Source organism: Pelmatolapia mariae, linkage group LG10_11 (assembly GCF_036321145.2).
Source record: "Pelmatolapia mariae isolate MD_Pm_ZW linkage group LG10_11, Pm_UMD_F_2, whole genome shotgun sequence".
In the NCBI taxonomy this organism is placed as follows: Eukaryota; Metazoa; Chordata; class Actinopteri; order Cichliformes; family Cichlidae; genus Pelmatolapia; species Pelmatolapia mariae.
Window position 1 is genome coordinate 27,193,624 of NC_086236.1, and position 16,276 is coordinate 27,209,899.

The window sequence follows — 16,276 nt, forward strand, 5'->3', positions numbered from 1 at the left end:
CATTTTTGTTGGCCCTCCATTGCTGGTGAGCTTTTAGAGTTAGATGATGACAGATTGTGAGCTACCTGATATCCTTCATCATCCTCCCCAGTGGAGGTGTTTGTTCCACCCCGAGCAAGTCCTCCAGGACTAACAAACAGCCGGTGAGCTTGATGGACTACAGGGAGACATCTGCTCTGCTTGGCTTTCCCTTGCAGATTGAAAACAATGTGTTACAGTAATCAATCACCACGCAAACTGCGTCCTTTTAGTCCGACTATTAACCTCATGCACTTTGTGGTTATCAGGCCATTATATCAGCTCATCCTCATGAATTAGTGCTTAAATCTTACGGGGAGGTGAGTGAGTTTGTCAGCATGCATGTTTTCTTCAGGTTAGTATGCTGCTTTAGGCGACCCATGCTCAATATATCCTCAACAACACTGTCAAAACTGTGCTTCAAGCACCCTTGGGGATCAGCTCTGTTGTGTGCACTCATGGGACAAGAGGGAAAGAAAATGTCTGAGCAGTGCAATCTGATTTGCGGTTGTGGGTGCAGCATCGCTCACAAAGTAATCTAGAGAATATCACCTCTTCTAAAAGTCCCTTTGAGGTCTGTCATTCATTTCAAACTGCAGATTGCTCATGTTGGCAGACGCATTCGTGCATTGTGATGAGCTGATTTGGGATTGCCGTCGGCTGATTTCAGCTTGTCTGTGTCCTTCCTGCTGTAGACAGGTGGTTCCTAAGCTGGGGCCTCGGGGGACTTCTGGGAGTTAAAGAGGGTTTGCTGCAAAATGACACACAACAGTTATATTATTTTGTTACTTATGTAGAAGTAAGGCCTAGAGAACAGTTGTGCCCACTCGAATAATTTCCTCCCTCGCATAGTTCCTCCAAACTCAATGATCTCTCTTCTCATTCCTCAGCCTTTATTTGTTTGTTTCCTTGTTTCTCCTCTTATGCAATCATTTTCAGTCACTCAGACCATGAACTGTCATTTTCGATTTAGTCAGTGAAGAGTACGCAACTGGTACAGTCTTTACTGAGTCATTAGGTGAGTAGTTGGATATTATGATGTAAATCTTGTCAAATAAAATATTTCAGTTTTATTTGCCTTGACAAAATCAGTTTAATCAGTGGGGTGTGATTATTTGCTATCTGACTTTAACATTTCAGATGAACGCGAGTAGGATGGTCAGGGATGCAGTTGACCCTGCGGCCGCTAGGGGGCGGTGTAGCTTTCACAAGCACACTCATACAGACCCTCTCCAGAGCGGAAGATACCTCTCTTTGGTTAAAGCAACATGGTTTTACCTTGCAGGCAATGTGAATGTAAACAAGCGACCCAGTTCTTCGCAGACAAACACCGTCTTATTAGCTAAAACACAGCAGCTGTTGTTTTGTCAAAGTAAGATGGCTCTCAGAGTGTGTGGTCGCTTTTTCAGAGACTCGGCTGTCCTCTCCAGGCGGCTCGCCGTGTCTGCTCGACAGGAAAGTGCGTCATGGTTTCTGACAGCGGGTCAGTGGAGACATTATTTTTCTGCTTATCGTTTATTTTGTTCATTTTTGAAAGGAGAAATATTTGAGGCTCCGGGTTAATACCAAATGGGGAAAAGTGAAATGTCACCTGTAGCTCGGAATTAGGTTTGTGAGGGAGACTGTATGCTAATACCACAGACATTATAATGACATCTACATGGATGAAGATGTCATTGCTGCTTTGATTAACTTGACGCCGTGTAAAGGACCGTGAACAGACAGAAAATATGGCTGATAATTTGAGGCGGAAAAGATGAGCTATTGTTATCGATACGATATTATCTCAATGCTTTACCTGGGTTTTCTTACATGCTGTGATATGTTGAGTAGTTCAAGAACATATTGCTGTTTGTCACTTTCTGTTTTATCCAACGAGATAAAGTTTTCTCACTACAGTTGTTTTTTGGCTGAAAAATGAGACATTCTCCAACACGTCACTAAAACCTGCCATGTTGCTGTAAAACTGAGTCAGTCTGGCATCAGTCTGCAATTGATTGGGGTCAAGTTAGTAACAACATACAGAAAGCGTGTCTGGAGCTGCTGTTGTTGTTACCTGTTGTTACCTACCGGCAAGCACTCACAAAAACTCTTGAATCCCCTTAAATAGCTGCAAGGTTAAAGCGCTTTGTAAGTGGATGACTCTTTCTGATACATCCTGTAATATATTTGTGCTGAGCAACCCTCCTCTTCTATAGGAATATAACCAGCTGGCAGTCAACTGTGTCGAGTAGACTCAGTTGACAGTGTGTATTTGTTTCACACTGATTGGATTACACTGTCATTTTTTTTTTTTAATTGATACGTTTTTGTAAAATTTACTTTGAATTACGTAGACTGTTCGCATCCCAGACCCAACCTATTCTGATTTTTATTTTTTTGAGTACACCATCAAGTTAGTTAAAGTTCTGAGATATTGATCTTTGTAGTTAAGTAGTAGAGGGGCTGTTAATCCGTTTCAGCTGCTTTGGTGTTAATGAAATTAACAACAGGAGCAAAAAAGAGGCAACGGTGAGACAACTCCAAAAACAGAATGGTGTTATAGGTACCACCTCATCTTTTCTGACAGTTTTTTCAAAAGTTTTGCATTGGGCTAGAATCAGTGTCACTACTGTCAGCATTAGGCGATACCTGGACACTACAGAGGTTACACAGGTAGTCCAACTCCTCCAGGATGGGTTGCTGTGTCTCCCAGCACAGTCTTAAGAGTGTAGAGGAAAGTCCAGGAGAAAACCAGTTACTCTAGGACAGAGGTTCCCAAAGGGGGGGGGCGCAGAGCCATTGCGGGAGGGGGGGGGGGGCGCAGTATGAAAGGAAAAAAAAAAACAAAAAAGAACGCCTTGTCACTGCTAGCATAATGGACAGGTTTTTGACGGGGCTCCCACACAAACGCAAAACAGGAGATTAAGCATCGCCGAATATGTTTCCAAACCAAAGAATAGAAAATATGATGAAGCATATCTTCCCTTTGGCTTCACCTGCACAAGTGCCAAGGTAGGTATCCCCTGCAGAATTGGTTTGGACAAACAGTATCCCACATTCTTGATTTTTAGTTCACAAACACTTCTTGACTAACTACTCCTGACATTTTGTAGATGTTAGCTCTTTATACAGTAAAGTTACAGTGGGATACAAATATTATCACTGCTCTAGGAGAACAGGACAGGGCTGTAGAAGGTCCATAAGCGATCACCAGGATCGGCATCTGCTCCATTTGTGTAACGAGGAACAGGATGAGCATCGCCAGAATGACCTCCTACAGCCTGCTGGTGTGAGTGTCTCTGACCACACGATCAAAAACAGACTACATAAGGTGGCCTGAGTACTGACATCCTCTGTTGGTCCCTATGATGTTGATCCTGATTGGATTTTGCCATCAGAATACCAGAATTGGCAGGTCATCACTGATGCCCTTTGCTTTTTAAAGATGAGAGCAGATTCACCCTGACCATATGTGACAGAGGCTGGAGAAGCCGTGGAGAACGTTATGCTGCCTGTAACATCGTTCAGTATAACCGGTTTGGTACTGGGTCAGTGATGGTCTGGGGATCCATATTGATGGAGGGACACACAGACCTCTACAGGCTAGGCAACGGCACCATGATTGCCATTAGGTATCGGGATGAAATCCTCGGACATTGTCAGACCCTACTGCCCTAGTGCCCGGCCTCATGTAGTGAGAGTAGAGCAGTGAGTTTCTGGAAGATGATCCAGTTGATTTTGGTCCAGCTCAAGGAGGAACCCCCCCTCCTCTTACTATTAAAGTCCTTTCTTATTAAACTTTTGGAAAGCTGATTTTAAAAGTAGTTTAAATCATAAATTGATTACATTTATATTTGCTAGATAAAGTGAATCATTTCTCTCCTGCACAGTGCTAACAGGAGCAGCCTGAGACTTTATACCTCCACTAAAGCTCAAAATTCTCTGCAAAAGTAACAACAAATTGCCTGTTAACACATTTCTCCACAAAAGTGCTTGTTATCCAAAATGACTTTCAAAAGCTGCAGTTTTGTGGGTAAGACAGCACAAAATCTTGGAGTTATGTGATGATGTATGGTTTATTTTGTGAACTGTTTTTTTTTTGGGGGGGGGGGGTTGGACAAAGAAAATCTGAATGCGTCACTATTCTGTGTCATATTAACATCCCAGTAAGAATAATCAGTCAGTCAACTTGCGGGCCTGCTGGCAGTGAAGTGATGGAGATTTTGATGTCTTTACAGGAAATGCTGCCTGCAGCCGTGGAGGGGGGAACGGATTTATCTTCACTCCTGCTTGTTTTATTACATCAGAGGCATTTCTCAGCAGACTGATGAAAGGCAAAGCAGCAGAGGCAGACGGCAACATTTATCGCCTTCCAGCCTCAGTTCCGCCAGACAGCGGTAACCAGACCACTGCCTCAGAGATTTACATCTCTAAATTTGCCTGATCATTCCAACTCAGCCTTTTCCCAAAAATTGCACATGTCATCCTTCTGTCATGTTTATGGTCTGTCTAATGCAGGGGTGGGCAATCTCAGTCCACGAGGGCCGGTGTCCCTGCAGGTTTTAGATCTCACCTTGGGTCAACACACCTGAATCACATGATTAGTTCATTACCAGGCCTCTGGAGAACTTCAGGACATGTTGAGGAGCTAATTTAGCTATTTAAATCAGCTGTGTTGGTTCGAGGACACATCTAAAACCTGCAGGGACACTGGCCCTCGTGGACTGAGATTGCCCACCCCTGGTCTAATGTTTAGTGTTGTGTCTTTTTAGGTGAACAGTTGTCTCTGTTAATGAAACATCCAGATCAACCTGAAAACTCAAAGGTTTTGAAAGTGGCTATAATAGGTGCCCCAAATGCTGGGAAATCCACATTGTCCAATCAGCTCCTTGGCAGAAAGGTTTTTGTCTTTCTTTTTTAAAAATCTTTACTCTGTAAAATATTTGTCTTATTGCTCACCTTCTAAAATCTGTAATCTTGTCTTAAAGGTGTTTGCTGTGTCCAAGAAAGTACACACTACACGGTCACGTGCACTGGGCGTCCTAACAGACGAAGACACACAGATAGTACGAACCTTTTCGCTTCCTTTCTCTTTTAATCCAGGAATGTTGCTCAGAAGTCATATGCCTTTGTCAATAAATTGTTTGTTTTTTGTAGATCTTGCTTGATACTCCTGGTCTTACTACTCCGTCAAAGGTCAAAAGGTGCTTTTCCCATTTAGATATTACTCAAGTCTGTCTGTCTCCCTCTGGTTTTATTCTGCTGTGTAATACATGAATAAATTCTGTCTTCACAGACACCAGCTGGAGAAGTCTTTGCTTGTGGATCCCTGGAACACGGTCAAAGAAGCTGACCTAAGTATGATATATTCACTCTGGGTCATTTATTAACCGCAAATGAGCAGTCTCTATTTTTTTTATTATTATTCTTTGTGATGATCTAATGTGAACAGTGGTGCGCAGTGCTCCCTTTTAAATGCTTATAATTACATTTCCAGTGGTAGTCATGGTGGATGTGGCAGACAAATGGATGTGCAGCAGGCTCGACTTTGAGGTGCTGAAATGCCTGGCCCAGCACCCGGATATTCCAGCAGTCCTAGTCCTGAATAAGGTACTTTTTGCTGGAGTAAAATGTGCATGTTTCGCATGATTCATAAAAGCAGAAACTACAAGGCAGGAAGAAATCTGATTGATAAAAGCTTATGTAGTAATGTAGTCTAGCCTTTCTCTTGTGAATGCCTCATATTGCAACCTCTTGACAAGTACTTAGTAATAACTGTAGTTATACCACATCACCTGCTTGTTTATAACTATTTAAAACAAGTGTTATCAGCAGTATTTGCAGGGATAGTAGCAGTTAATGTACTGTACACTTTACAAGAAGCACTTTTTTGCCTATACTTATAACATCCTAATTCATTATTATTGTTGAAGCTAAAAGCTAAAGCTGGCATCATTCAGTGTTTGTGTCACTGTCAACAAATCAAATAAAGAGCCCAAAATCAGTTCATCTCACAGTAGCTTCTAGTTTCAGAATCATGTCAGTGGCCTTCCATCCCAAACCCCACAGGATGATAAAAAAAAAAGAAAATATGAGAATTTACAGCAGCAGGGAAAGGTCATTAAGTACAATGTTGCTGCCAATACATGTTTATGTTACAGCTTTGTTCCTTTCATTAGGTTTGTCCACAGTAAGGAATAATATGGGATTCATTGCAGTGAATCCCACTGCAGTGATTGATTAATTCAAATCACTCGATAATAGAAAATCCTCAATGCAAAGTTTTTTGTTTGGTGCTTTGTGTAATCCACGACTCTGTAGCGCTCAGTTAGAGCAAAGAGGTGGAGCTGTTACGGAGACCGTGAGCTCAGGTGGAGTGAAAGAAAAGGGTTTTCTAGTGTACAGAATAGCAGCGTTTGTTACTGTAATTGCCATAAAGTCCTTTACTGGGAAAAAGCTGGCTTGAGTCCTTAACCAAACCGCCTGTTCAACAAGCTCCAATGTGAAGAAAAGTGAGCTTTGTAGCTGGTCTCATCCACCGCTGATTGTTTTACACAGAGAATATCTGAAGTAAAGCTACAGAAGTTAAAGTGTACATAAGCAGGGGTGAGTCTAAAGGGGGGCATGGGGTGTACGAGACCATATTTATTTCAAGACTTTAGTAACACTGTTCTGCAGATTTAGTTTAGTTAATGTAATATATAATATACGCACACACAAAAACAGATATCAAATCTACCTCATCCAGGAGATGAAAAACTGTCAAATCTTTTTACCTCCTGCTTGTGTAAGTAAGCCTTCTAAGAAGAAAGAGTGAGCTTGCATCTATACCTAATTTTGTTTGACATTACTGTACTTATGATTATTTATTTATTTAATTTTGCATCTAAGATTGTTTTTAATATGGCAGGTAAATACATAAATGCTTTACTTTTTTATAGATACTGTATGCAAGTATTAAAACACTTCAGTCTGAAATAGAAACCAGTGAGCAGTTCATTTAAAAGGAGCTATGTTTTTCTCTTTTGAGTATTTATTATTGCTCAGAAGTATTTTTACCCAATTACTCAATTAAACAATCGATAAAACGCTCTTTTACTGCAAGAATTAAGTTTTAATTGACTTTTCAAGTGTTGTCGGAGTTGGATGTAGGACTACTACTTTCTTTCTACAGAGCTACAACTGCCAAACAAAGCAAGTGTGCATGTGGCTGCCTTTACAGTTTCCATCACCGTGATGGTATAAAGAAAATAGTTCCTGCATGAAAAGGCAATATGTTTGCATATTTTCTTTTCTTTTAAGGTGGACCTCGTGAAGGCTAAAGATAGACTGCTGGATATCACGGCTCAGTTGACGTGTGGAGTGGTGAATGGACGCAAAATGCGGATCAGGCCAGTGATCAAGCCCCCGTGGGCAGAGAAAAGGTCAGAAAGGGCTTCAGAGGACGAGGAAAACGCAGAACCCGAGGATGGGAGTGAGCCGACCTCTGCGCTGAGCAAAGAACAGCTGAAGACACTGAGAAACCAGCAGGGCTGGCCTCACTTCAAGGACGTGTTCATGCTGTCGTCAGTGGACAGAGAGGACGTGGACACTCTGAAGGTAAATGTTATATGACCACATCAAGATACACTGTAATGTTCATGTGGTATAACATTATTTCTTACATAAATTAGCTGTGTTCTGCTTTTATCTGTTCTTAAAGAGCTACTTCATGGTTGCTGCCAAGCCAGGATCATGGCAATATCACAGTGAAGTCCTGACTGACCAAAGTCCAGAGGACGTCTGCACTAACATCATCAGAGAGAAGCTTCTAGAGTATCTGCCCCAGGAAGTGCCCTATTCAATGACACAGGTGACTAATGAACCAGTGAACTCTCTGAAGTCACATGTGACTGTAAGCTGACAGCAAACTGCACTCGTCACATCTGGCTGCACTGATTAAAGCCTATTTAAAGAGCTTCATACTTGCCTCCATTCTACATGTTGACATGTGCTTGATGCAGCTGTTTGTTGCTGCTTCTGAAAACCCCGAGGGTCATTTTTGAATACATCATTATAAAATCTGTCATTATAGAATCGCACAACCATGTCAAAGGCGTACTGTGGGCTTGATTAGTTATTAGCAGCTCTTGGAGTTATGTGACATGAGTTTCTCTCCGCACAGAATATATTATCTGCTCTAAGCTAGCAGCCACACGTCTTGCTTTGACTCTGCTGCCCATTTTTAAAAACTTTATTTGCCTAATGTAAGAAGAATACATTTCTAAGATCAAAATGTCTCTATTTTTAGTCTGTTGAACTCTGGCAAGATGGAGAAGATGGAGAGCTGGATATTTCTGTGAAACTTTACACAAAGAAAGAAACCCACATGGTAAGCATTCTCACTCATTATTGGGCTTTTATCACGTGCATCTGTGTTAGTGAAGTGCTGTACTTAGCCTGCATACCAAATGAGACAGCTGTAAACGTGCTGTATGTCCATGTAGTTGTTTGAAATCACTCTTTTTATTCCCAGAGACATCTAGTGTAAAACTAATACAGTATTTCATAAAAAGAACCTCACACCAACAATCAAACATGGTGGTGGTAGTGTGATGCGTCTGGGGCCACTTTTCTGCTTCAGCAGCTGGATAACTTGCCATAGTTCACCTCTAAATGTCTCAAAAAGCAAAAAACAAAATGAAGGTTTTGGAGTGGCTTAGTCAAAGTGTTGAATCCAGTTGACATGCTTTGAGGTTTCTTCCTGTTAACAGAGTTTTTTCTTCCCACTTTCGCCACAGTGCTCATAGGGGCTCAAATGATTGTTGGGTTTTTCTCTGTATGCGTTATTGTAGGGTCTACTTTACAATATAAAGCACCTTAAGGCAACTGATGTTGGGATTTGGCACTGTGTAAATAACATTTAATTACTTCGGCATGCTTTAGCAAGAGTTGCATATTTTGAGTATTGATGGGAAGTCAATTCCTTGAAAGTACTTTTGTGTTCAGAGGTGTGACCACATCTACTGCAGTACCCATATAATCACATAGCCAGGACAGCCATCCATCTGTTTTCTTAACACTTTATCCAACTTTGGGTCAAAGGGGTGCCTGCAGTCGTGCTGCCCACTACTAGGATCAACTCTTTATTTCTGCTTCTGTGTGTGGACATGTAATTTAATGATAGTCTGCCATTCTGAAGTGTCAGTGCATGCTGGGCTGAAAGAAGTGAAATCTTTACCTCTCTTACTGACACCTGTAGCCTCTCTGATGGCTTCTGGTATTTGTTTGCCCCGTACCTCCAAAAATTCTTTTTCCTTGTGTTTTTAACTCATAAATATTAGAGCAGCCTTTCTAAGCCATGCATTTTTAACGACAGAGAATATTTGAAGCTACGTCTGTTGTGCTGAAAATGTTTCAAGGTCGGTGACCTCCAAGAAGAGTTATGCAGATCATCGCTGTTCTTCACAGTTTGCATGTCACACAGGAATGATTCGAGAAATGTAGAGGTAGAACTTGAATCAGTAACTGACCAATAAACACTGAATTTAGTGTTGTTCCTGACACAAAGCTACTTTTTACCCATGCATGCAACCATACATGGGTGGAAACAAAGACCAGAGATATAAAGGACACTGACTGATTTATAGAGGTTTTAATCAAATAAGGTAACGATATAAAGATATGAATAATCAGCATCTTGAATCACAAATGTTTCATCTTTGACAAGTTCATTTTCCTGCAGTTTTGATATGACGCTGAGGTTATGATGCTCGTCTAAACTTTTCCTGAAGGAAACTATTTTTCCCTAAATGAAATAAAACCTTTCATGTGCTCAGTGGTGCCTGATGCTGATGTTTCTGTTTCTATTGTGTGTGTAGAGGATGGTGATCGGCACAGCTGGACAGATGGTAGCGCGGATCGCACAAGAAGCGAGCGAGGACCTGAGCAGAGTATACCTGAGGGAAGTCAGGTTGAAGCTCTCAGTCAAGCTGAAAAAGTGAAAATGGATGAAGGACTTGCAATAGGAAGAGAAAAGGACAGACCTCTCATCATGAGTTTGATATGGAGCTGTGACTTAACATATAAAATATTCTCAGACCCAGAACTCCTTTGACCTGACACCTCTCTGAAGAAGAGGAATTCTACTATAAATTGTGACTTTTGCAGCCTCCTTTCATCCCATGCATTATTAAAGCTTTTACATAGAGATGTTACAGAATGCCGTTCATAGATTGATGTTGAAGTGCAAAGAGCACCTTGGTTTTTCTGCAACAAAACAAAGTGTTGATTAAATGCAGCTTCCACAAGCCACAGAGCCCCCACCCCAACCTGAATTAGTTTTTTTTATTTATTTTTTTTATTAAGCAGTGATATATTTTCAGTAACAAACATGACATAGACTCCCATCAAATGAGTGTTTTGACAGAAGTTTGACAGTGTGCTCATGGCTGAGCAGGTTTGGCGAGCTGTGAAAAAGCCGATGGTTTATCTTTGGCTCTCAGAGCTTTTTACTTGGCGGGCGCCTCGTGCAAACACGGGCTGTAGATAAACTGAAGCAGGACCTGCGCAGTCATGTTCACTCAAATGTCCCTGATGTACCATCCAACCCTGTTCCCTCCACTCCCACATCACTTTAGCCTCCTCCACTGCCTTTGAAGTGTGGCCATCCATCCCTGCAACTATCACTTTTTTGTTCTGCTTCTTTCTTCCTTTTTCTCCCCCCCTCTCACCTCCCTTCTCTGCTTCCCACTTCTCCCTCCTTCTGCTTTTTTGGCTCTTATAAAGCCCAGCTTTGCCCCTGAGGGCTGAATTGTCTCCCTAATGGATGGCAAAATGGAGCACTAACCTGATGCTAAAATGGGTCAGATAATGGTGATTAGATTCATTCCTGCTGCCTGTGAGTTAACTTGACGGTTACTCTATCCGGGGCATCTTGATGAATAACCAGCTAGTGGCCTTAAGCAGGGGAGGGAGGGAGAGGCCTTGAATGTCTCTCAGAAGCTGTGTCAGCCCCTCAAGCTCCCCCTGCTCTCTACAACGGCTGCTTCCCAGTGATTAGACAAGCCCGTTGCACAGCAGAGATCGCCACTTTGACAAGCCGACAGCAGTTGGGAAATATTTAAACTGATGCACGTCGGCCAGGGAAGGAAAGCAATCCCTCAAACACAGTCAGTTTAAAGTGCTGATATGCTGCACCAAGATGAACAAAAAACAGTGAGAAGCTTATTTAAGAACCATCTGCTTTATTTCATATGCACCTATTTAAAAAAAAGAAAAAGGAAATACCCACCAGGAGCTCGTGAGTGACACCTCCCGGTCTAGATGACATCGAGAGAAGGCTGTAGAACCCTTACCATTACTAAAACTCAGTAATGGTAACGGTTTGACAGCCTCCCTCAGTGTTCAGGCTTCGGTCAGTTAAAGTGTTGGTGTGCTGATAGCAGCGGAGGGGGAATGAAACCCTGGATAGTACATCATCTATACTGTAGTGTCTCTTTTATAAACTTACAGTATAAGATGATATCCTGTCCAGGGCACAAGACAGAACCGTGAGCAGGGAGTCCCCGTAGTTTGTAATCTGCAAGAACAAGGAGGATAACTGTTAGAGTAGAACAACCAATTAAAATGTTTGTAATATGAAATCTGTTTTGTATTTAAATGAAAAGAAAGGGATCTTGTCGCAGAACCTCCAGGCCTCAGTTACCACATCTCTGTCACATACTCGCCTCTTTGCCTTCAGTGTGTGTCATCGTCTGGTCTCCTTACTGGTCCCTCTGTTGGGTTCCAGCACTTAAAGGCCCCACTCTGGCTCATTAACATACTGCGATGACATCTGGGGTGGACCAGACTGTACTTTTTTTTTTTTTGCTTATCTCTTTCCAACCTGATTGCCTCTGTCAAGTGATGGCCCACACCCTTTCTACACCCAGCTGGACTCAAAACACACACAAATACTATTTTTCTTTTAAAAACATACAGTAGGGGAATAATGTACGCGACATATATTCAAGTGTTTGTTGAAGGAAAAAACAGATTATCGTCTACAACAGCTTTTATGGCTAATTTTCTGCCAGATCTTCCACATATTTCAAAAAATATTCCTTGAATATTTTTGATTTGTTATTCAGAATATATGTTATTCTTTGATTTGCCATTCATTGGTTTGTCCAATGGGATTAGGGATTTTATTGTCCCCAAATAATGCATTTAGGTTTTTGGTGTTTAAAGCAGTGGGTTCATTTTTCTTCACAGTTACACATACAAAGGGCTGGATAAGCCACGCACAAAGGTTTGGGTCCAGGGGAATTTCTTTTAAAATAATTTTCACATTTTCACATGTTGCTCTGACCTCTTGCCAAAATGTCCTGCACTGCAAAAGCAGTAGTCTCATTTAGTGCACATATCATTTGGCAGGAGCATATGTTCACTTTACCCAGGTATAGCGTGTCAGTCTGCGGTATGAACTCTGACACAAGTAGGCGTCCAATCTTCTGCTGACATTTCAGTTTCAAAATGTTCTAGTGAGCAGATTCTAAAACACAACGCCTGTGATTCTTAAGCAGTCTGTTTTCATCTTTATTTCACTGGGTGATTATGGTCGGCTAAAAAGATGAATATCATTAACAGTCACATGACAAAAAAAGTGCACCCTCTTTCAGTTCTAGGATTTTACATCTGGTCCTTACCAGGTCTGAAAATTTGGTAAATACAATCTCAGTTGAACAGCAACTCATGGCATTACACCATGGCACTATTTGTTTATTAAAAACTAACCCAAAATATAGAAGAAGTGGGGATTTGTTTATGTACAGCTCTGTTTAGGTCCCACACCACCATTCAGTCAGGCTGAAGCCTGGACTTTGCAGCACTTTGATTCTGTTATTTTCAGCCTTTCTATTGTAAATTTGCTGCTGTGCCACCTGCCTAAGCAATCAGATAGATGGCCCCACATTTGCCTCTAGAATACTTTGGTATACAGAGGAGTTTGTGGTGTTTTAATGGTTCAGTGACTGCATGGTGCCCAGGTGCAAAACAAGCCCAAATCATCACCCCTCCACCACCATGCTTGACGGCTGGTATGAAGTGTTTGTGCTGATATGCTTGTTGTGCTTGGTTTTCTTCAAATGTGGTGCTGTGCATTATGGTTAAACATCTGTACTTTGGTCTCATCTGTCCAAAGGACTTTGTTCAGGTGCAACTTAGCAAACCGAAGCCGTGCTGCCATGTTCTTTTAAGAAAGAAGAGGCTTTCTCCTGGCAAGCCCTGCAAACAGAGTTGGTACATGGTACTTTACATTGTCTGACCTTGCTGGGACGTCCACACCTGTGAAAACTGCCTTTAATTTTTTTTCCACTTATGAATAATCTTTCTCACTGTAGAATGATGGACTTCAAATTCTTTGGAAAGGTTAAAAAAAGATTGATGAGCAGCAACAATTGCTTCTGTCGTGTTTTGTAATTCAGCCGAGGTTGAATCTGAGTCATTTTCAGATCTGCTAAAGACCGCACCATTTGTTTTATTACGTCCAGACGTATAAAACTTTATGATGACTGTTTGAAAAACTGCTTTAAGATCTTCTAACTTGGATATCCCATGCTTTTGATTCAGTTCTTTGAAGGACATCATAACATCTTGACTCATTTTAAGTACTTTGGAAATGCTAAAGTTTAAATTTAGCAGCGGTTTTTCCTGTGGTAAGAAAATTGTTTACCCACTTTGAGACAAAGAGTCCTGGTTTTTAAAATATTTTCTGCCTTCACTGCATTTGCGGCCTTTTCACTGTGTCTAAATATGTGGGGAGAGGTAGTTTTTGACCTTAAGATTGCACATGAAATATAAAAAAATAAAGGTATAATAGACTTAAGCTGTGCAGCCCAGTCATACAATGATGGGTCTAGACATTTTTCACCCCCAGAATCAAAAGACAAGTGTAATTATATTCTTATATGATGAACTGCAACATTTAAAAAGTTAGGCTCCTTTTTCTTTCTCGCTAAGAAGTATAAACTTTCAATTATATACTTCAGCAATTTAAGGACTTTTAGAAGAACTACATGTTTCTCATTTGCCCAAATGTTCCTCCATCTCACCAATGTTAATAGTTAGTTTTGACCTTTCTCTGTCACACATGGCTAATTGCAAGAATTCAAGCAGTCAGCCAATGCAAGGTATCTCCTGTCATTTATTTTTTTAAAAAAGAAAAAAAGCTTGGAACTTTATCTCGCCGCATGGTAATAAATCGAATGCTCGCCATCTCTACAGTCCTCTGAATCTCATATACTTTGGATTTATGTGCAATGGTTTGGAATTTAATGCCACGATATGTCAGCTGATGTCATGTTATCTGACTTATTAAATGGGCTCTATTCCTCTTTCTCGCGCTTAGCTAGATTGCGGGATATGGAGAGCTGAGATGTAATTTTTTATTAGATATGCCACATACACGCCGAACATCAAATTCACAGCGTCAAATTATGGCTGGACTGTGATCGAGCGGGTTGCCTGCTGTGGTTTGTCTTTAATCCCTGACAGTTTGTCTGCATCCCTTCAAAACAGACTGTTTTTCAGGAGAAAAGTCTTCCTGGGGGGTTTAGCTGTCTCTTGCTCCTCGTGTAGAAACTCGTTGAATTCCAAGTTCAAAATTGGTGCAAAAGCTTGTTAAGCTGTAAATGACTCTGGTGGGAGTCATGTAGTGCAGGATGTACGCAGGAATACATAATGTACACCACATCTTTTTTAGGTGTAGGGACTCCTCAAGCAGCACTGATGAAAGCACTAGTTCCAAAACCAAGTTATTCATATAGAAAAACACTATTCACCCCCTATTTTAAGGTCAGGTTCATTTATCATAGCGCAATGTGTACCCACAGAGGGAATACCTAATATTTTGAACCAAATCTAATCATTCAATTCAGTAACTACGTGCATGCTGTGTATGAACCCTGGGACCACGTTAGGTGGAACGTGACAGTTGCCATGGTAAAACACTCCCTAGTTAGGGTGTGGGATCTGGCGGGGGGTGTGAGAGGTGAGATAAAGATGGAGGTATTACTATCTGGGGTTTGCTTTGCCTTGAGCTCTTTATCTGCTGTAGAAATGCTTCTACTCCTTCTACAACTTTCCATTTGCATGCATAGATAAGCTTTTTTATTCTCCAGCACTCATTAGCACAACAGGGAAGGATGCCTTTATTGTGTCACAAATTTGGTTTTGAATCTTTACATGATTGGAGGAAATTTGCTGGAAGTTTTATTAAAATGTTAGCTCAAAGAAAATTGTAAAGTAAAAATACAACCTTACCCCCCCCCCCCCCCCCCCCAAATCCCCAATGCAATGGTAAATGCTGCTTTGATATACAGCAAGCAGGCTAATTAACAGCGATGGAATTTGGAATGTTGTGTAATTTTTTCTGAAAGATTAACAGATTTATTTTTATTATGAACAGAAGGTAGTTCCATCAGAGATATGAAACATCTGGCCAGTGGTCACATTACTGAAGGTTTCTAAGTGGGACTCCAAACAGGGCTCTGTTTGGGTTTGACTCCTTATAAAAGGTTCTGAAGATTCTTGCCCTGTGATTAATGAGTGCGTGACATGCTGAAATATTCTGGCAAGTTTAGCATTTGTGTGCTCAGTTATATTAAAGCACCAGAAGGTGAGATGGGAGATTTATTTAAGTACTGGAGAACAATTTGGAGGAACTTCAGATTAAGGGTTTTGCATTAAGGTGCTTAAATCTAATGCACTGTTGGAGATTAGATCATTTTCCCAGCCACACTAGTTTTTGACCTCTTAGATTAAAGTTACAGAAGTGAATAAAAATGTGTGCTGCTGAGCTTTGATCTACTTTCTTCTTCCATTAATCGTTCTACAGTCCTTTTAATCCTACAGCCTGACCCATAGACTGGAAACCACAGAAGTGAAGTACCTGAATGTATATGAAGTGGTTGAACTAGCTCTATCTCGGCACTGTTGTACATGGTCATTTGCATCATAGTTAATCTAACGGCATCGTACATTAGAGAAGGATATTTTGGTCAGAGTAAGGATGCTTGATACGTAAATAAAAATTACACATTTGTCCAGATTTGCAGGATTTCAGTCTTTATTATTACATTGTGTACTTTGATTTGAAGTACAGGGTGGGCCATTTATATGGATACACTGTAATAAAATGGGAATGGTTGGTGATATTAAAGTCCTGTTTGTGGCACATTAGTATATGTGAGGGGGCAAACTCCTCAAGATGGGTGGTGACCATGGTGGCCATTTAGAAGTCGGCCATCTTGGATAC

The 16,276-nt window shown here is 41.1% G+C and overlaps 1 protein-coding gene across 3 annotated transcripts; it reads left to right on the forward strand.

Annotated features, from left to right (window-relative positions):
• Positions 1-1,261: 1,261 nt before the first annotated feature.
• eral1 (Era-like 12S mitochondrial rRNA chaperone 1) lies at positions 1,262-15,251 on the forward strand. Of its 3 annotated transcripts, XM_063486113.1 has the most exons (12): positions 2,855-3,012; positions 3,172-3,289; positions 4,239-4,397; positions 4,773-4,900; positions 4,989-5,066; positions 5,158-5,204; positions 5,297-5,358; positions 5,498-5,610; positions 7,303-7,599; positions 7,703-7,852; positions 8,291-8,371; positions 9,861-15,251. In XM_063486113.1, the coding sequence occupies exons 3-12, from the start codon at positions 4,328-4,330 to the stop codon at positions 9,981-9,983; spliced, it is 1,149 nt and encodes a 382-aa protein (XP_063342183.1). In that variant the 5' UTR covers positions 2,855-3,012; positions 3,172-3,289; positions 4,239-4,327; the 3' UTR covers positions 9,984-15,251. The 3 variants fall into 3 exon arrangements, with proteins under 3 accessions (XP_063342182.1, XP_063342183.1, XP_063342184.1); XM_063486112.1 differs by lacking the exons at positions 2,855-3,012; positions 3,172-3,289 and adding an exon at positions 1,262-1,501; XM_063486114.1 differs by lacking the exon at positions 3,172-3,289.
• The last annotated feature ends 1,025 nt before the right edge of the window (positions 15,252-16,276 follow it).

What these genes read in the sequence shown, in the direction of transcription:
- eral1 (XM_063486112.1), top strand. Translation starts at nt 1,396, where the DNA reads ATGGCTCTCAGAGTGTGTGGTCGCTTTTTCAGAGACTCGGCTGTCCTC. An exon ending in ATCAGCTCCTTGGCAGAAAG is followed by an intron (nt 4,901 to 4,988) that starts GTTTTTGTCTTT and finishes CTTGTCTTAAAG; the next exon opens with GTGTTTGCTGTGTCCAAGAA. An exon ending in TGCCCTATTCAATGACACAG is followed by an intron (nt 7,853 to 8,290) that starts GTGACTAATGAA and finishes CTCTATTTTTAG; the next exon opens with TCTGTTGAACTCTGGCAAGA.